The 21,210-nt window shown below is 38.9% G+C and overlaps 1 protein-coding gene and 2 pseudogenes across 1 annotated transcript; 2 read left to right on the plus strand and 1 right to left on the minus strand.

Moving 5' to 3' along the window:
• The first annotated feature begins 223 nt into the window (after positions 1–223).
• LOC139881428 (uncharacterized) lies at positions 224–12,147 on the plus strand (annotated as a pseudogene).
• A 2,005-nt stretch (positions 12,148–14,152) lies between these two features.
• LOC139881430 (polyadenylate-binding protein RBP47-like) lies at positions 14,153–16,859 on the plus strand. The gene is made up of 6 exons (XM_071865901.1): positions 14,153–14,467; positions 14,908–15,388; positions 15,749–15,831; positions 15,934–16,064; positions 16,272–16,368; positions 16,716–16,859. Exons 1-6 carry the CDS (start codon positions 14,183–14,185, stop codon positions 16,857–16,859), a joined length of 1,221 nt encoding a protein of 406 aa, XP_071722002.1. The 5' UTR covers positions 14,153–14,182.
• A 1,913-nt stretch (positions 16,860–18,772) lies between these two features.
• LOC139881429 (pentatricopeptide repeat-containing protein At4g16390, chloroplastic-like) lies at positions 18,773–19,582 on the minus strand (annotated as a pseudogene).
• Between the last annotated feature and the right edge of the window lie 1,628 nt (positions 19,583–21,210).

A 21,210-nucleotide genomic window follows, 5' to 3' on the forward strand; every position in this document is an offset into this window, starting at 1 on the left:
CTGCTCCAGAGAGAGAGAGAGATCTGTAAATCCGAAGCAAAAAAGCGGCCATGCAACGCCATTAACAAAGCTTTTTGAATCATTTTCTCTTTGCTGTTTTTTGGGTCCGATAAAGTTTTTTTTTCTTTTTGAAAAAGTTCAGAGCTTTTTGAAATAGAACAAGAGGGAATCTGGAGCCAGCCTCATTAAATGCCTTTCTCTTTTTTAGCTTCCCTCTAAATCCATGGCTGAAGACCCTTTATCCTTCTCAAAGGTTTGTAGTTTTTTCCATGTTTGTTTATTATTTATACATACTTTGCCTTGAGCTTAAAGATTCATTCTTTATTGATATTTTTATATTTATTTCGTTGTTTAAATATTCAAAAACCATGGTGTTTTGATGTTTGTTAAGGTCTGTGGACTGTATATATGCTCGATTTGCCTAAAGCAGATTATCATTGGGAACACCGTTAGATTTTTCGATTAATTACAAAAATATTATTTCATTTTAAAACGTAGACATAGAATGTGATGTTTTGTTTTTTTTAAACAGGAATACAGAGATCGGGTTCTAGAATGTTAATCCACTTAATTAACGAGTAATTAACGAGAGAAACGGGACGTTCATGCAATGATTATGTGATAATTGCAATTCTAAAGCATAACCGTGATCTTAGTTTACGGACAACCATGATCGGGTTCTGGGATCACGTTTTTCCTTTAAAAAATGCAAGATCGTGAACCTAGTTCACGTTTTTCCTTTAAAAAATGCAAGATCGTGAACCTAGTTCACGTTTTTGCTTTTAACAATGGAAGTCAAACTTACACCCTGTCAGTCTTGTCATGTGTGTCTGTGTCGTCATTGTTTTGTGTGTCTGTGTCGTCATGTCATGTGTGTGTCTTGTCTGTCATTCGGCTTGTCTTTTGTGCATATACGTGAGCTCAGAACCCGAACATGACATATTCATGAGCCAAAAACACTATTTTGCATGCTTTTGTACGTGTCCTCCAGGCGTGAGGTTGTGTTAGGATAAATTTTATCCTTCCATACGTTCTATGAAAACATCTGTCTAACCCTACCCACACACATATATTCTCTCCGTCCCTATCCCCAAATACATTTGTCTATCCTTACACTTATATATATCCTTCTCTCCGTCTCTATCTCCAAATACTTCTGTCTCTTAATCTCTTAATATTTCTATCTCACATATATCATTTTCTCCGTCTCCATCCCCAAACACTCCTTTTCATTTTTTTGTTGTATTTTATAGACCTAATAAGAAATATTTATTCACGTTTAGGTTATGGAGGCGTCTACGTCAGGTGGATCCCAATGATCTTCTTGGGTTTTGCAGGGACCCGAACTGCCCGCTCTTCTGTGGATGCAGCCGCATCACCGCTCCGCCCATATCTTCCGTTCCGTCCATATGTACGACAAGGAGTTGCAAGTAAGAAGGTCTGACCGGATTATCTGGGATTTAGTTGGGGATGTAGATTACTGTCCGAACATTGTCCGAGAACAGATTGACAGGTTGGGGTTCGGATTGTTCTCTAGGATTGGTAAAGTTATATACGGCCATCACTTAATTACGGCGTTGGTCGAGCGTTGGCGGCCTGAGACGCAGACATTCCACTTCACCGTCAGAGAGGCCACAATTACGTTACAGGACGTGGAGGTCCTTTTAGGTCTACGGGTAGACGGTGATCCGGTGACAGGACCTGATGGGCTACCCCAGGACCCACCCGAATTCTGTCGGAGGTTGTTCGGCTTTATTCCTGAATTAAAAAAGTCGAAAGTCTCGCTTAGTAGCCTCAGCGACCACATTTTAACTTTTAACGAGTCAGTCCCGGCTACACAGTTGCAGGCGTTGCAGAGGGCGCGATGCTTCGTCGCGTACTTGATCGTCGGGTGCTTGTTTTGCGATAAGAGAAGCACACATGTGGATCTCTTCCTATTGACTCAGCTAGAGAATGACCACGTTTGTGGTACCCTAAGTTGGGGTAGTGCCCTTCTGGCGCATACGTACCGACGATTGTCTGCGGCTGCACAGTTTGAGACAAGAGATATTGATGCATGTGGGCTCCTAATCCAAACATGGGCTTGGGAGAGAATCGCTAGGATCAGACCGGACTTTCGTCGTGGTGAAGTAGCGCCAATTGTTGGACTTCCATTGGCTGCGAGGTAAGCTGTTTGGGCGATTTATCAATTAAATTCCTTATTGGAATCAGGTATTTACCTCCCAATATTGTAATATAATGTATTGTCATTTAATTTCTTGATGCAGGTGGAGTAGGCAGCTGAGAAAAACACAGATCGCAAGCCACAGTCTAGTTGCACTCCGAGATCAGTTGTCCTGGTTGGGCCATAACGACGTAAGTTCATATCGAAATATTCTTATATTATTCAATTTACTTATTTTATAGTTCATAAATAATTATTATAAATTTCAGTTCGAGTGGATGCCATACAATGAAAGGTTTCAAACACTGCCGAACGGTTGTCGTGCTGGACATAATATATGGGCCTCCGTCACCTATCTCCACTTTTACCATATCGTAGAGGCACACCAACCAAACAGGGTATCACGACAGTTCGGCTTGGTGCAGTCTATTCCCTCCGACCCTCTTCTTGATCGAGAAACGCTAAATCGTCTTCACCAAATGAAGAGGTCATGGAAGAGTAAGAACTGGGCGAAAAGCATGCCGCATACCTCGAGCATTGGAACATGCGGCAACAGTACTTAATACACGGTACTCCTGTTGGGTACCTTACGGTGGATGACGATTATTTCGAATGGTACAACAGGCGAACCGTCCAATTCGTTGAAGATCCTGGTCATCGGCACCGTAGGAGCGGTTACCGTGGTCACACATCTGTTGTGAGATCCATGGTGAGTACATTTTAATTACATGAATACTATATTTATTTTAAAGTGCATTCAATTATCAATAAATCTTATGTGTTGTTTTATAATTGTTTACAGTTGGGGACGTTTGGTAGAATAATTCGAAGGAACTTACACCGAAATGATGACGATACCCGTTGGACTGCGGAACAGATCACAGAGACATGTCTTGCTACTGACACGCAATTCAATGATCCGACCATCGGGTCTAGCCAAGGATACACACAAGTGGACCCGTCACAAGGATACGACTTGCCCCATGCTAGGGTATGCGGGGAGCGCCGGAGGGGACAACGAGCAGCATGTGAGGCTCCTCTGCAGGCTGAGGCTCCGCCTCCCCCACCAGCAGAAGCATTTCCTCTCTCACAAGAGGGAATTCACACCCAAACAGGTGGTGGTGCTACGTCTCAGGGATTATTCACAGGAATATCATTTGATTTTTTAGGATCCGCTTCAGGCAGGTCGGACGACCAATCGCAAAACCCAATATATTCCGACTACACTGCATCCCGACATGTGGCTGCGCTCTTAGACGATCCACAGTGTCTTTCACAGCCAGTTGAGCGGACGTTTCTCGAAATTGGGCGCCGTCATTCCACGAGCAGTGCTTATCCGGTGTAGACTCGTCGAGCCAATTTCAAACACCGATAATCGATGATACGAATCGTGTCGATTTTGGGGCTAATACAGGTTCACCTATAGGTTTAGGTTTCGACCTTTATGCGGGATCGTCTACAAATTTGGTTCTTCATCACATGGGGCGGAGGAAGGCCAGGATCCGAATGCCAATATTCCTAGGCACGGATACAACTTGCGTGACGTCATAAATCCCCCCACGTATCCCGGGAGCTGTAGTGATCATAGATATATGGGACGGGGACATCAACATACGCGGTTGAATCTCTGTTCCAACGGTCCAACTTGTACTTTTCACCCCTTTCGTTTTTTTTATCTTCGACAACAGATTTGCTCGAACGTGCAATAAGCAATACCTGTGGAAAAATATTAAATTAAAAATTATCATTACCTGAATTGTTATGGAAACCTAGCCATTCTAGGATTTTATCATTACCTGTGAACTCCCCAACCTGGGAATTTTTCGTCAAGCTTGTCGACTGCAGCCAGGATGCCCTTATGACGATCTGATATGATATATGTGAACCTACGCCTCAAAACAAATTTCTTCAGGTATTTGAGGAACCAGTACCAACTGTGCGTAGATTCCACGCCTATGATGGCATATGCGACAAGCACAATCCTTCTGTTTGCTGTCTGGACCATCGCAACAATCCCCTTTCCCTTGTACGTACCACGAAGATGCATAGCATCGACAGTAACTACCGGGGGACTGTGATTAAATGTCGGTCTTGTGGCTCCGAAAGACCAGTACACGTACCTGAATAAATATACATGAGTAAATATGTTGTGTAAAGTTATTACCAAATGAAAAAATGTAAAAGCAAGGTTCAAACCTAAAAATTCTTTTCGTCATTGGTACACGTCCGTCCACCTTATGGAACTTCCACCGAACCCTCGTCCCATCATTAGAGTCTTGAAGCGCTTTCAAGTAACTAGGTAACTGGGTAACTCCCGGAAATTTGTCTCCCAATCTCCGTACACCATTTTCATCGCTACCCGCTTACCGTCCGACGCTTTTTTCTTTCCAATTTTAACGCCGTATACTCTTTCGACGTCCCGCTGAATATTCTTTATCTCGTAATTTGGACTATCTCGTATAGCGTCTGCTATGACATGGGCTACAAGACTTTGTGACACATTCATGTCGTTGCCTCTGGTATTTATTCCGTGGCAATTGTGTTCAGGACACCATACAACCACTTTCCAAAAATTAGTTTCGTCATTTAGCGAAACCCGGATCCTCCAGTTGCAATCAATACCATGACGTCGCTTTATAGAATAGTCAGGCTTGCGCGTTCGGCATTCTGCAACCCATGTTTTCTTGGTGCTCTCCTTAACGTAATAACCTCTTCCTCTTTGTGTAGACCATCTCGCTATCGCATCATTAATCTCTTTCTTGCCCTTACTGAAATTTGTTCCGATAGTTATGGAATTAGGGTCGCCGGAGTACTTAGCTGGTGCAGCTGTCATGCGGCGATTTGATACGATGTCAGGTCCTTCCATGTTGCTATAAACGTGATAAGTAGGTCGTACGTGTGTTACATCAGGCTCGATGTAATCCTTGCCTTCAGAAGATTCCTCATCGCCAGAAGTCTCGTATTCCTCGTCATCTTCTTCCGACTCAATCATAGGGAGTCCGGACAATTCTTCCTCGTCACTCTCTGCTCCATTATCGTCCTCATCGTCAAGAATGTCTACTTGAGACCTACTTGATTGTACGTCGTTATGGTATCCAGATATTTCTGCGGAAGTTTGATTTGGAGCGACAGAGATGAAGACTTCACGACTAATTGTTGCAATTCGATATATCCACGACAGTGAATCGTCATCATGGATCATTATAGGAGCTTGCCTTTCTCCGTTGCCGTCCGTGTATACAAATTGGAGATACAACTGCACTGATTCTTCCGGACGAATACCAACACTATTATACATTAATTCTAAAAATTCATCATAACTCATCATACGATCAATTAAACATTGTGAGTCAGCAATACCGTAGCACACTAATTTATTATATACTACAAGTAAAGAATTTCTCCAATATAAATTCAAATAAAAAAAACTCATATTATGGTCGAATTATAGGAAGAAATTTAGAAGAAAGAAAGTTGTTAAAAAATTGAAGAAGAAGGGAAATTTGTTGTGAATGATTTATGCCGAATGACAGCCTTTTTATAGTAGCATGTCACCGACAATTCAAATGTCGAACAACCATTCAACATTTAAAAATCGTGTTCTAAGAACGCGAACATGAAGGCGGCGCCAGTTTTTGAATTATGATGATCGTGTTTCTAGAACACGAATTTTGTAAATTTTATTTTTTTAAACATGATCGTAGTCCTCTCGATAATAAATTATTTTTTTAAAGAAAGATCGTGTTTTGTAATTTTTTTTTTAAATACGTACCATGATCGGGTTCTAGGAACCCGATCTTGTTAATTTTTTTTCCCCAATAATGATCGTGAACTTGGATTAAGATCTTGGGAAAAAATTATTTTTTTAAAGCAAGATCGTGTTCTGGGAACACGATCTTTAAAAATTTTTTTTTTTAAAAATAAATAGCATGATCGTGAACTTGAATTGAGATCTTGCAAAAAAATTTTATTTTTTTTAAAATAAATAGCATGATCGTGAACTTGGATTAAGATCTTGGGGAAATATATTTCTTTAAATAACACGATCTTTGTAAAAATTTTTTTTTTTTAAAAATAAATAGCATGATCGGGTTCTGGGAACCCGATCTTCTTAATTTTTTTTTAATCACACCTTAAGCATGATCGTGTTTTGAGAACGCGACATCCCTATTACACCTCCACCATTCCGTTTCAATCCTTAAGACTGTAGCCGACTCCTAGATTTTTGAATGTGGAAGTAATTCAACTGCCATGTCCTCGGCCTGAAATTGAATCGTGGGAAATTCCTTTTGTTCACTATCCAAAGCCTGATATTTACAGCAGGTAAATTGAGAAAATCGCTTTATTTATTTACATTTTCGAGATTCTAGGTTGGTGATAACTTTACTTATATGGTTTGTTTTCTTTTATGTGAAATTAGGGCTGAATGTGCGTGTAATCCTGTCAGGAATTTTGCCATTTTATCCATGCAGCGATCTGGGAGTGGATGGTTTGAGACATTATTAAATAATCATACCAACATAAGTTCAAATGGAGAGATTTTCTCCGTGAAAGTCAGGCGGAGCAACGTTTCAACGATTTTCGAGACTCTGGACAGAATATATAATCTCGATTGGTTAAGTAGTGCTTCCAAGAATGAGTGCACTGCTGCAGTTGGATTAAAGTGGATGCATAATCAGGTAACATTTCCAGCCAAGGTTCATGTTGGATATTCATACTTGAAAAGGATTCTCACATTAATTTTGATAGTTTGACATCATGATGTTGATTTCCATGTCACGTTGAACTCATAATTTCCAAGAGTTTGTCAACATTTTCTCAAACTGCTCTACACCCAGAGTTGAGAGTTTGGGTATTGTTTGGTTTGCTATAAAGGTAGATTTTTACTGTTGGCTCATCTTTTAAATATTGATAATGAAAGAGCATATTTGAAGGTTCAAACTTTGAACATGTTACATGTGTTAAGAACACTTTGAACCTAATTGAATTTTAATTTGTAAGGACTACTGAAACTAAGTGGAAACTTAATTATAGGATAACTTTTTATCTGTGAAGTTATTCACAGATTTTTATGGAATGATCTGCATCAAATTCTATCCTTGTTTTAGCTTAATGGAAGGGAATTCTTGTGGAATGTTTAACGCAAGCAAATCCTGCGTTCTTGGGGATATATGAAAATGTCAAATCTGTTGGAATAGTTTTAACTTTTATGTACTTGGAATTTTAAATAAGAGAAAACACTGCCTTTACCATTCACAAACTCACATTTTCCCACAGTTCTCTGCTTTTCCCCCCAGTTGATATTTATGATTCATTCTTCTGATAGTTTGACCTCAATAGAGAATCAGATTTAAAGTGGAGTTATTTTATTTGAAGGTTGTGATTTTAGGGCGTGTTTATCTAGAAGGAGCAAGCGTTTTTACTGCCTTAGGATGCCTAAGTGAGGGTAGCTTACAAATGCTGAACCAAAATTAGAGCTCCATGCATTCATAATTATTCAGTTATCGTGGTCATAGTATTCGCAATTACATCCCTTACAAAAGTAGATATTGCAAACTGGTTATGCCTTCATTGGCATTGTCATGTGCTGGATTAGTCATGTGTTTCCACTTTCCATCTTACAAGATAGAAAGACTATGATTCGGTGAATTTATATGGTAATGTAATTGCAATTGAAAAAATACAAATATAGGGATTGATGCAGCATCATGAAGAAATAGTATATTACTTCAACACTAGAGGAGTTTCAGCCATATTTCTGTTTCGAAGAAATCTCTTGCGCTGGATGATTTCAATTCTCGCAAACTAGTACGATCGAGATAATAAGCTCTTGAATGGCACACACAAGCCTCATGTTCATTCACCTGACGAGGTCTCTCGATCATACACAAATTGATATTATATATGTAATATTTCTTTTTACTTACATTGAGTAATGGATGAATGCAGGCAAAAATACTTGCAAGTTATAAGCCTCCGGTTAATGCAACGTTGCTAATTCCCAACTTGAAGCAAGTCGCAGACACAACAGCCAAGGCTTTGAACTATTTCAACTCCACTCGCCATATTATTCTTTACTATGAGGATGTAGTCAAAAACCACACCGTAAGAAAGTTTGTTTTTTTCTTTTTAGTATTACTGTTAAATACATGCTTTGTGATAGTTTGTATGTGCTTTTGGACAAACCATATTTTGTTAACCACAAGCTTTCTGCATTACAGAAATTAGTAGACGTGCTGGACTTTTAAAGAGTCCCACAGATGGAACTGAAAAGTCCGGCAAATTATAATTGTACCCCTAAACCCTAATAGGTAGACACGATAATGAATATTTTCGTTCACCTGAACGAAAATACCATTCCCGGAATTCCCGTTATCGGGACTGTTAATCTTAATCACGTAATTAGTGAGTCCCGGATTCCACGTTACCGGGAATAAGAGTCCCGGTTTTCGCGTATACGGGACTGAGGAGAGATTGCCACGTGTCGCACATGCGTGTAGCGGTTGACCCGGATTTGGGGTAACCGGGACTAGTCCCGGATTCGGCGAAACCGGGAATGGTTTCCTATACCGATCCGATCTGGGTTTTCTTCCTTCTCCTTCACGCGGCAGTTTCTTCATCTTCTTCCTCTTCTCCGTCTCCTTCTCCGTCCGGCAGCCTCCACTCCCTTTTTTTATTTCCGTCCGTCCGGATTTGGCAACACCGGGACTCCACTTGAACAGGTAATTTTTTTTTTTTAATTTCTCTGTATATTTTGTTTGGTAAACAAATTTATTCCGAATTTTTATTAAAAAATTAGTTTGGATTGTAGTTGTTTGTAGTTATTTTTTGTGGAAATTTTGTTAGAATCGTCGTGTTGTGAGATTTGGGGTATACGCAGATTTCTTTTGAGTGTGATATGGGCGAGTAAATGATGCCGGGTCGGTGATCCGGTTCGATTTTCCGGTTCGATTTTCCGGTTCGATTTAAAACATATTAAAATTAAATATGAAATTGAAATACTTTTATCTGTCGATTGATTTATAAAAATTATACAAATTTTTATTAAGTGCAAGTAACCTGTATTTTTGTATCTATCGCATATTATGGACGAGAGATCAGCATGGATTCCTCAGGGACCGGAAATCCCACAACTGTTGTGGTTTCAGCCGCAACATCGATCTCTCCATATTTACGCATCCGACGAGCAGTGTGAAAAGCCACTGCTTGTTCGTCGAGCAGATTCATTTTTTTGGGAGTGTAGGGAGTTACATATCTACCGCATACCGCGGGTGGAGTACTACATTGGTTTGATGGGTTTCGGTTTAGTATCCACCGTCGGCTACATGGATTACGACCACCATCTGCTGACAGCCCTGGCCGAGCGGTGGAGGCCGGAAACACACAGTTTCCACTTATGCGTACAGTATGTTGCCGGCCCGGAACTCCGAGACGCAACGGAGGACACTTGACATTGAACGTACGGCCTGGAGAATTTGGGTAGGCTGATACTTCGTACCGCCTCGCTTCCATCCGGTTGTGAGCGAAGGTTTCAGAAGGTATATGTGCAAGGGCAGATCTATACCTATTTATTTTCGCCATCTCGTCAGTAAAAATCGCCATAACTTTTGCGTGAGTGGCCTGGACGAATGCTCTTATTGGCAAGAATCGATCGCCTCTTAGGACGTTATTGTAACTCTCCGCGTCGTTGGAAGTAGTTACCCCCCATCGATAGAATCCGTCTTGGAACAATGTCCACTTCTCGAGGGGAATACGTTGTAGATATGCAGCTGCCCGGTCACTAGTTTGTATCAGATCTGTCCAAGCCTTCATATATTGTGCCTCATCCAACGCGGTAGACACGGCCCAACACAACCCATATATTCCTTTCTTCTTGGGGACGCTGGCCATCATATTCGCACGAACGTGCTCCATGCAGAACCTGAAGGGAGGAATATGTATAAGTAATGGATTTATTTTAATTATAAATGAAACTGATATTATTGTCGTCACCACCTGTGAATTCCCCATTCCGGAAATTTCATATCCATCTTCGAGATAGCAGAAATGATGCCCGAATTACGATCAGATATTATGCAGGTGAACGAATCTTCCAGGACGTATTTCTTTAGGTATTTGAAGAACCAATACCAGCTGTGCGTCGATTCTTCATCTATAATGGCGTAGGCGACTGGGACGATTCTGTGGTTAGCGGTTTTCACAAGCGCAACTATCGCCTTACCCTTGTACGCCCCTCGGAGATGCGTTGCGTCAACCGTAACTACAGGGCAACTATGTTCAAATGTGAGTTTCGTGGCACCAAAATGCCAAAATACGTACCTAAAAATCTTCCTCCCACTATTTATCGCTCCGTCCTCCTTCTTCAACTTCCACTGCACTTTCGTCCCATCGTTGCAGTGTTCGAGAGCTCTCATGTAACCGGGCAGTTGCCGAAAATTAGTCTCCCAATCTCCGTACAACGTGTTCAGAGCCACTCGCTTGCCGTCCCAAGCTTTCTTCCGGCCTATTTTACAGCCGAAATATGTCTCGCAGTCTTCAACAATGGATTTGATTGGATAACTTGGACGGTCACGAATCTTACCCATTATGACGTGGGCGACATGACTTTGCGAGATATTTCGATCATCCCGTACGTTGTTTGATCCGTCACAATTATGACCCTCGCACCAGACTGTCATTTGCCACGTGCGATACTCGCCCTTAAAACAAGCACGGATCCTCCAGTTGCATACAGTACCGCTAAACGTCTTCTTATCACGTCTGTTAGGACGATTTACGCATTCTGCCGCCCATACAGTCCGCTCTGACGCGGTAGTGCGGTACTCTGCTCCCCGCCTAGCTGACCAAAGTGCTATCGCACCCTGAACCTCTTCCTTGTTCGAAAAATGCGTTCCGAGCTTTATGGTGTTTGGGTCACCATTGTATAACTCTGGACGGGGAGGTAAGCGGCGGTTTGTTACCTCATCAGGTCCGTCCATATTGCTGAATACATGATAATCTGTAACGCGAGGAACAATGTAATCCTCGTCTGAGCGCCCGCATCCCCGCCGCCCGCGAGGCCTACTGCTCGACGCTCCCCCGACATTGAATCCCGGTGTACTACCCGAATTATGAATCGGATGGTAGCTTATGAACAAGTCACGACTCCAAGATTGATGCTGATACATCAACGACAATGTAGCATCATCATTTATCACGATACATTGTTTATCACCGTTGTCAGCGGCGTATACGTAGATTAACCTCAATTGTACCGCTTCTCTTTCAATGCCAGCATAACTGCACATAATTCTTGAAAAATCGTCATAACTCATCCTTGGGTCGATCAAGTACGTCGCGTCGGGGACACAACAAAAACTGATCTTGCCATCGACAAATTGTACAGAACTCCTCCAATATAAATTTACATATGAAGACATATTTAATAAAAAAATTAAATCAGTACCAAAAAATATTATGACACGAATATTTGAAGAAAAGATTTTGAAGAAGAGATGAAGAGATGTGAAAATGAATTGTGCGGAGTCGGGTTTTTATATAGGCTTTTGCATTTCCGGATATCCGGTATACGGGAGAAACAAACCGGAATCAATCCCGGTTTTGGCGTAACCGGAATCAAACCCGGTGTTGGTGTAACCGGGAATGAGTCCCGGTTTTGCCGTAACCGGGAATAAGCCCGGTTATCCCGTTATCGGGAATACCTGGTTCATTCCGTATTTCATGTTACCGGGAATGCATTCCCGAATATCCCGTTACCGGGAATAAGCGTGATTAGTGATCCCGGATTCGGGGTAACCGGGAATGGTTTTTGGTGTCCACCTCTTAGGGTTACTGTATACAACAGTGTCGCGCCCCTGAAAAGTCGTCAAGTTAAGATACACAAAGGATCATTATCCACTCATGTCGAGAACTGGACGGACGTCAAAAGGACGCTAAAAGGAACTCCTTACGAAAGCTTCCTTCGTGAAGATTATCGAAGATAATAAAACTGTTTTAGATGGTGATGTACATAGGAGGCTTTTCTTTGTTTTCTATTATTTTAACTGCTAGAGCCAACAGGAGATTTACCCAAGACCCTGTTGAAATTTTGTCGAAATTTTGTTTAACTTGATTGTAACTCAACTTTTGACCCTAATATTTTGTTGATTCTTTTACTTTAATTCATTTATTTTCCACGGAATTCGCAGTTTGTTTTGTAGTATTTTTGTGTGAAAAAAGCATTGAAACGTAGTATAAAAATGTTAGGGTTAGCATAAAAATAGAATCTATCCAATGATTTTGGACAAATTTTTTTTCCATTTTTGTATGTAATCTTGCATGTTTGTAGGATTCACTTTTGATGTTTGTGGATGTTATAGATTGACTGAAAGTCGTTTTCAGGTTTGCTATTTTAGATTCCTTTACTTTCTGATCTAGTTGAAACAGGATGATTTTAGCATATCTATCCAAAAGTTGTCCATGACCATTTCGGAAATGGAGTTATTTCCATTCCGACACCAAAACTCCATAACGTTTTCATCCGAAAAGCAGTAAAATAGTAAGCGAAAAACTTATTCGCTGATCGGATCGCTACCAAAGATGTTCGTAAATTCATACTTTTTGGGTAAAAAGTGTCTAGTTATATAAGGACCAAAGCATTTATGTTTAACTAGCAATTTTCCTTTATTTCCCTAAAAAAAGTTGGATTTTCTTTTGATTTTGATCTGTTTCGGGCAAAGTAATTTTTCTTTTAAGATTTCCATTACTAATCATAAATAGTCTTATTGTTCAAGAAAGACAGCAATCGACCTCGCTCGCATGATGTAAAACTTCTTGCTTTGCAATATTCATCCATGAAATCTAATGAGAGTGTAGTAGTCTCGTCTACTTCTCAACTTTTGCTGTATCTAAATTTTTTCCCCTGTAAAAAAAGTGCACACTCCAAAATGTGTAATTAATGTCGTTATTTATTTCTACAGTACTTTAGACATTTATACTTGGACCATAGTTTCTTTACACTAATGAAATGTAAGATGCGTTGATTTATTAATATCGTGATTTCTGTTCGATAAATGTCAGACTAATTATAATCGTATCTATCGATTTCATTCATGATGTATAATATATATATATATATAATCATTTTCTATAATGATTTCTATAATTACAACGTATGTATCATGTATGCACGATCTTGTAGGGCGTTTTTGCTAGTCAGATTCCTTTTTGAAGTTATTTTGCTAGTCAGATTAAGGCTTTGTCAAATAATTAAGGAAACAATCGCTTAACGCATTACGTTGTTAATTCAAGAATCAAGGACGATAGCTAATCTCTATCATGTAATATACATAGTAATGAAAATCCATCCGGTTGATTAAAAAACAAGAAAATGTATATATCATGTATGCACAACAGTACGATACCAAAAATAAAATTTCGTCTCACATCATATGAAATTACTTGTCTTAATCAGATGAGCTTTTTTCTAGGTCATGTATTATGACATGTTTTCTCCAACCATAATGAAAATTTCGGGGAGTATCACTTTTGTATAGTGATAGAAGTGAAAATAGGGTGGAGATACTTCTAGCAACTAGTACACAACTTGCCATTCAACTTATATAAAAAGGGATAACGGAGTTAGGTTGGAAGGATCTGAGCCGTACACGTAAGCAAAAAGAATAGGAAGAAGAAGTCGCGGAGGAGGGGAAGGGAATCATTGTGAAACCGAGGCCCTAACTAAATCTCACAATCCGCCTCCCTTTATAAACTCTCATTAACTCCTCCAATCACTCCTCTTTACAAAAACTCTCTCTTATCATCAAAACTCTTCTCTGAGAGAGTCAGATTCTCTTTACTTTTTTTTTTCTCTCTCAGATTTTACTTTTCGCAATGGCCACCACGACGGCTCCTACTTCCAATGGTGGCGTTGATTCCAAACCCAACGGTCACCACCAACACCACCAGTCCAATCCGACACCATCACAGACGCCGCCGCCACCTCACCAGCAGTGGGTGCCGCATCACCAACAATGGGCGATGCAGTATCCAGGTGCGGGGGCGGCTATGGTGATGATGCAGCAGCATCATCACCATATGATGATGTATGCTCCACAACACTATATGCCATACAGCCATAATCCTTATGGCGGCGGCTACCAGCAACAATTTCACAACAAGCAACAACAATCGCCACACTATAAGCAGCAGCAGCAACAACAAGAACTTGGATCGAGTGAAGAAGCTAAGACGATCTGGATTGGTGACTTGCTTCATTGGATGGACGAGACTTATCTCCATAGCTGCTTCTCTCATACTGGCGAGGTATATATTTCAATATCACTTCCCCTCCTTTTGGTGTGCGATTCGTGTTCTGATTGAATTTCTTTGTAAATGTAATGGCGACCAAGTTGAATTTAAGCTTTTGTTTTCAATTGTCGAAAAATATGAATTTTGCTATTATGGTAGATTTTGTTACGTAGAATGGAGTTGTTGGAATTGCATAATTTAAACTTTCGTGGGGCAATGATTCGCTGTTGCAGGGTAATTACAATCGCTGTAATGTAATGTAATGTAGCTCTCCTACATTTACCTAATGTTAGATTTTGTATTTTCGTTAATTTTCTTGATGATCCTTTACATTACCACATGACTTGTACTTAAAGTTCTTAGTATAAAATGTAAATATGATCTATTTTTTCTGCTGGCATGATTTTTGTTACCTTATTTTTGACGTTGAGCTCTTTTGTTCTGTGAAATATCAGCTTTGCTCTGTAAAGGTAATTCGCAACAAGCAAACTGGCCAGTCGGAACGATATGGATTTGTCGAGTTCTCATCTCACGCGATGGCTGAGAAGGTTTTGCAGAGCTATAATGGCTCTCCGATGCCAAACACAGATCAGCTCTTCCGTTTGAACTGGGCATCCTTTAGTGCAGCTGAAAAGCGACCGGATTCCGGCTCCGATTTATCCATATTCGTGGGAGATTTGGCTCCAGATGTTACTGATGCTCTTCTGCTCGACACCTTTGCTAATAAATATCACTCTGTCAAAGGGGCGAAGGTTGTAATTGATTCAAATACTGGACGATCTAAAGGTTATGGTTTTGTTAGATTTGGTGATGAAAATGAGAGGTCAAAAGCCATGACAGAAATGAATGGCGTGCAATGCTCAACTAGGGCCATGCGAATAGGCGCAGCGACTCCAAAAAAAGCATCTGGATATCAACAGCAGTATTCTTCACAAGGTATGTGAATAATACCCTACCCAAAAAGCCATGAAGCCTCTGGCATCCAAGTGGTTTTCATGATTTGGTGAGCTAAATTGTTTGTCTTTCAGATATTAATTGTGGTATCCATACCTACATTTCATTATTATTTGATAATTTCATTCATATGTTCCTTCTTGATTCTTCTTTTTCTTTTAATCCCTATCATTTTTACATATATCTTGACAATTGGAGGCAAATATTCTCCTTGAACTGGAATCCCTTTGTGTGTTCCAGAAAAAGAACATATAATTTCTATCCTAGGATTCCTAATTGCCTCAAAATAGCCTGCATCTTTGATAGGAAGTTACTGTATTTTAATCTTATGTTTATCTTTAGCTTTGGTATTATCTGGTGGTCCTACATCTAATGGTTCTGCTATCCAAGGCTCTCAACCTGATGGTGAAGCAGACAACACAACTGTGAGTCCTTTTCTCCGAATTATTGTTGTTAGTTTGTATCATATATATATATATATGTGTGTGTGTATGTATTTTGTCCTGAATATCAACTTGCGATTTCAGATATTTGTGGGTGGACTTGACTCTGATGTCACTGATGAAGATCTAAGGCAACCTTTCTCTCAGTTTGGTGAAGTTGTCTCTGTGAAAATACCTGGTGGAAAAGGATGTGGCTTTGTACAATTTGCTAGCAGGTACATATTTTCTTTCTTCATCATTCCAAGTTACATTGTTTTCAAAAGAATTGTAATTACCGAAATCTAGTAGAGCCGCCTTTAATAGGAATTGTTTTATTTAGATTTATGCTGCTATATGAACCTGGACTATATTATGTTGGCTGTACAATTAGCGTAAACGTTATTAGCTTTTTCGTAATGGCTGTACATTATCTCTGTTTATAGAAAAAATGCCGAGGATGCATTAGAGAGACTAAATGGAACAGTTATAGGAAAGCAAACAGTTCGTCTTTCTTGGGGCCGCAATCAAGCCAACAAACAGGTAAAATTTATTGATTTTTTTAAAATTTCTCTTTATTGGAATTGTACTCCTTTTTAATTTGACGGAAGCATCAAAAAAAGAAGAGGAAAAAAAAAACAGAGAATGGTACTCGTTTACTTATATTGTTTAGTTTTATTACCATTTTCTCTTTTGGTTTCAAGCTCACTGCTGTCCTTGGATAATATAGCTGTTATATATATCCACAAAAGTGAAAGAATGATCACATTGACATCTAACCCTTTTTTCAGATTTTCATAAATGTTAATTTTAATTGCTTTACATCTTTTTTTTTATTATTATTTTTTATTTTGCCTTATGGTGTTTTTCCTTAAATATTGGATTTGCAGTGGAGGAATCAAAATAACCCGTGGAATGGAGGATACAATGGAAGGCAACCTGGTGGATATGGTGGCAGGTACGGATACATGATGTCACCCAGTCAGGACCTGACCATGTATGCTGCTGCTACAGCTGTTCCCGGAGCTTCCTGAGAGAGGTATTTTATGATGGGATGTTGTTAAACAACATGTAATCTTAAACTAGAGAGAAGATGTGGCTTTTCTTCATTTTATTGAACTAGGATTTAGCAATAGTTTGCTAAATCTGTTGTTTTCAAGAATTTTGTAGCTGGAGTTTGGAATTATTATTATTATTATTATCATCATTATACCTTTGTTTTTAGGGAGTGAATTATAATATACTCTTGGAAATTTTGGGTTGCCTTTAATAATGCGCGCGAGTGAGAAAAACATTCTTTTAAAACTCATGATCAGGGATGTCTGAATATTCAAATACTTTGCCTTATGATTTTGTTGATTTGTTAAGCATGCTAGATCAATCAGTAGGTTTTTTTTTTATTTAAGATCTTTAACAATTGTTGTGTTTTCTTTGTGTTGGAAATTTCGAATTCGTGAGTCTGTAAAACATGAACATGTGGAACCTTAAAATCATCTTCGTTGCCATTTTTAAATTCGCTGTCTATTTTAGAAATTTAAAAGGCATGCTGTCATGCATGTTGTTATATATTTTGGCTTATAATCTTCTTTTCTTTTTTGTTTGAGAAATTATTTTGGCTTTATTCTAAACACATTTTGGTTATATATATGTTATACTAGTAGGGGCCCGTGGCTAAAGCCACGGGATGTTTGACGGACGGCGACGTGATGTATTTCACAATAAAGGTTTAAGTTTTTGTAACTTTAAAAATATTTCGAGTTGTAGCCTTGTTTAAATAATTTCGAGTTGTATGCTTATCTAAATTATTTCGAGTTTTAGTCTTGTTTAACATATTTCGAGTTGTAGGGTTATTTTAAAAATATTCTGAACAGTAGTCTTGTTTAACCCATTTTTAGTTGCAGACTTATTCAAAAACATGCCGAGCGATAACTTGTTTAACTCATATCGAGTTGTACGCTTATTTTAAATCGTTTCGAGTTGCAGCCTTGTTTAGCTCATTTCGAGCTGTGGGCTTATTTAAAAATATTCTGAGTTGCAGCTTTATCTGACATATTTGGAGTTGTAGGCTTATTTTAAAATATTTCGAGTTGTAGCCTTGTCTGGCATATTTGAAGCTGCAGGCTTATTTTAAAAAAATTTCGAGTTGCAGCCTTGTTTAACTTATTGCGAGTTGTAGGCTTATTTTAATTTATTCCGAGTTGCAGGTTTGTTTAAAAGCAAGTAGCGTGCTTTCGCAAAAAATGTTGAAATAAGAGGGTTAGGAGCTTTACACAGTGGCAGAGACACCACGGCAATATCGTTCCCACATTGCGCGAAATCTTCGTTGCCCTCCAAGGTCCCAAAGCTTGATAGTCACGTTTCTTTTTGTAACCTTCCGCATATTAAACCCCACCTAATTTGAAAATAAAAAGAGAGACTGCATAAATATCTCATACATATCTTAAAATATGCAATTCAAGATAGTTGAAAGTAATTTTTCAGGTAATATGCCATGGGTATGTACATTTTAGCTGGGGCTGGAGTTGTATATATGGTGTGAAGAACTATTTTCAAGTCATACCGATGAAAAATTACGTTTTGATTAACAATGGGTCTTAGATTCTTTCTACCTTAGTTAATATCCCGCCAAGATTAATTATATAATAGTGTGAATATGCAAAGGAATAATATAAGCAAGCTGACGGTGGATGTTCTCAAATCACATAACATAGAAAGAACAGATTACTCTATTTCAATTGGAATACTTTAGAAATTCAATTCTTAAATTTATCAGTTGTATGAATATATAAAGGTATAAAATTCATAGTTCCCTAATACAATACAAAACTTTCTCATCTATGTAGAGAGATGTAATGAAATGCCGACAACATCATTGGAAATATAGAGAAGTACATTATGTTTGTTTATAGACATTACATGCTCATGTCAAGAGAAGCTACTTAAATATCTAAACAATGGCTACTTCAGCAGTACTTCTCAATTCCAACCATGACTTGGCAGCATCACTTGTAGTCAAGAACCAACCAACCTTATCAGGAGCCTCGTGGAATGGTGCATTTAGTTCCTTCAAATGTGATTCAAACACACCAGCCAACCCTTTATCGGAAAACTTGTGCTTTCCGTGCCCAGGGTTTATTCCAAGCACAGGAGGAAGCTTTTCCTCAAATTCCAATGCCTTAGTTAAGTCATTTATCTAAACATGTAAAGCAGTCAAAGCAGCACCAAGAGAAAGAGACTTCAAATATAAGGACCACTGAGTTGCTGATCTAGACTGTAAATCAATATAAATATCCAGTTTAAGTCCTAGGTCAAGCAGCTCACAAGCTCTTTCCCATTGATTGAGATTGACGCAAAGATCGATCAGGCAATTACAGTATGCCTTCTTAACATCTCTACCAATGGAGCTTAAAAGTTGTGAAGCTTCCTCTTTGAAATCTCCCTCAAGGTTTCCCGTTAGGAATTTTACTACATTGCCGAGCTTCGAATCGACCTTCTCGACGCATTTAGTAAGCTTGTGGAGCTCTTCTTTTGGTGTTTGGGTCATCACATTCAGAAGACAACGACAAAATCGTTTATCTGGAGTTATGCCCAAATCTAGGAGCTGATTGACAGTCCTCACCACATCATCTGTATACTGTGCTTTTCCATAGCATTGGATGAGTGATGTCAACATGAAGATATTAGGCTCGAAGCCTACTTCCATCATCGCATTCAACATGCCTTCTGCCCCAGATACTTTTCGGCAACAGGAATACATTTAGCTATATGCTGTAGAGAGTGAAGAAAAGATATATGCTAGAGAGAGAGAAGAAAAGATATATTGTGAGAATCATAAACTCAAAAGTAAATCAAGTCCAGTCACTGTAACATGATTTTAGTTTCAATCTTTCAATAAGTGAAAGACTGCCTCAACTTTTTTCTAATATTTTCAATAATCTGTGCAAGGTTCACAGTGTACATGTGGTTATTCATAAAAACTAATTCGATATATTTAGTGAACCTACTAACATGGAAAAATTAAAAGTACAAATGTATTGGTGTAAGAAAAAGAGTTTTCTAGACAACCTACTTAGTGTTGTTTTTCCAAGAACAGAGATAGGCTGATTGATGCTGATTAGAAGAAAGGCTTTACCTTGCAGAACCTATACTTCTTTAGTCCAGGACCATAAATGATTTTCTCAACAACTTTGGTTCCATCCACTTCCTACTCAAAAGTCAAAAGTAAAATTACAAATGTACAGTTGTAGTGCCAAAGACTCGTAAACGTGATCCATAACGAAGTAAAAAATCTAAAAAAGTTTCAAAACGCAACAGAAAGTGCAAAGTTTGACCATAAACCAAACGTGAAAGTACAAATTGACAATCTACATATAAATTTGCTAACAAATAATTGGACAAAATGCTATCATGACGCATTACAACCAGGTGAAAGCGCGAAATCATAGGATCATTTGTATGCAACAGGAGCAAGCTACATCGAACATTGCGACAATATAGATTCTCGTAAAAGCATTCTCTGATTTCCTTCAAAAACATACAAGGTTTTGTGCCAAATAAATTGGCAAAAATCATAAACCAAAAATGTGCAAATAAATTGATCAAAATCAGAGACCAAAAAAAAATCGAGCCTGAACTAGAAACATAAAAATCCAGCCTGTTAGAGCATAAATTCAACAAAGCAAGGGACGCCCAGATTTAATTAGAGGCAATGCAGCCACAAATTAACAAAAAAAAAAGGAAGATTGGCCACTGAACTCCCGAACGGAAAGTTTCACAAGGTAGAAGATCAACCCTTTCTCCTAACCCTCGGAAAATAAGATTGCAAATAACTCACAGTCAGAGAGTTTGTTAAGGTCTTTTTGGTGGAAAGTGCAAGCCTCAGATTCAAATCCTTATCAAGGCAATATATATCCACAACCATGCGGCGGACGGGATTCAATCCAACCTAATAAAAGGGAAGTAACTACTTTAAGCGAAGTCTCCAAATCAGGTACAAAGGATAATAAAATGAAGTTAAAGGACACAGAATGGAAAACTAAGGTACGCACAACAGAGTGATTTTAGTCATGCTCAGTTGAAGATCAAAAGCTTTTGCATTACATATGTGATGCCTAAATATACTAAATATGCACTGAACCTTAAATAACAGGTGCAATATACTACCCTTATAATTTAAAACAACAAACAACTGAGTCGGCATGTGATTTAGCACATTAAGAGACTATAAGTATATTTCATAAGCTGCAGAGAACTTGCCTTGTTTAGCTTGAGATGTTTTGCTTCATCTACAGTGCATTTGCATGAAAGAGCTACACCCGGTTGTGTACTATCAGAGAACTATAGAGATGGAGTTCTTATTTCTTATTTGCCACTCAAATATGAATA

This window comes from Rutidosis leptorrhynchoides, unplaced genomic scaffold, assembly GCF_046630445.1.
Source record: "Rutidosis leptorrhynchoides isolate AG116_Rl617_1_P2 unplaced genomic scaffold, CSIRO_AGI_Rlap_v1 contig152, whole genome shotgun sequence".
Classification (NCBI taxonomy): Eukaryota; Viridiplantae; Streptophyta; class Magnoliopsida; order Asterales; family Asteraceae; genus Rutidosis; species Rutidosis leptorrhynchoides.

What these genes read in the sequence shown, in the direction of transcription:
- LOC139881430 (XM_071865901.1), top strand. Translation starts at nt 14,183, where the DNA reads ATGCAGTATCCAGGTGCGGGGGCGGCTATGGTGATGATGCAGCAGCAT. An exon ending in GCTTCTCTCATACTGGCGAG is followed by an intron (nt 14,468 to 14,907) that starts GTATATATTTCA and finishes GTGAAATATCAG; the next exon opens with CTTTGCTCTGTAAAGGTAAT. An exon ending in ACAGCAGTATTCTTCACAAG is followed by an intron (nt 15,389 to 15,748) that starts GTATGTGAATAA and finishes GTTTATCTTTAG; the next exon opens with CTTTGGTATTATCTGGTGGT.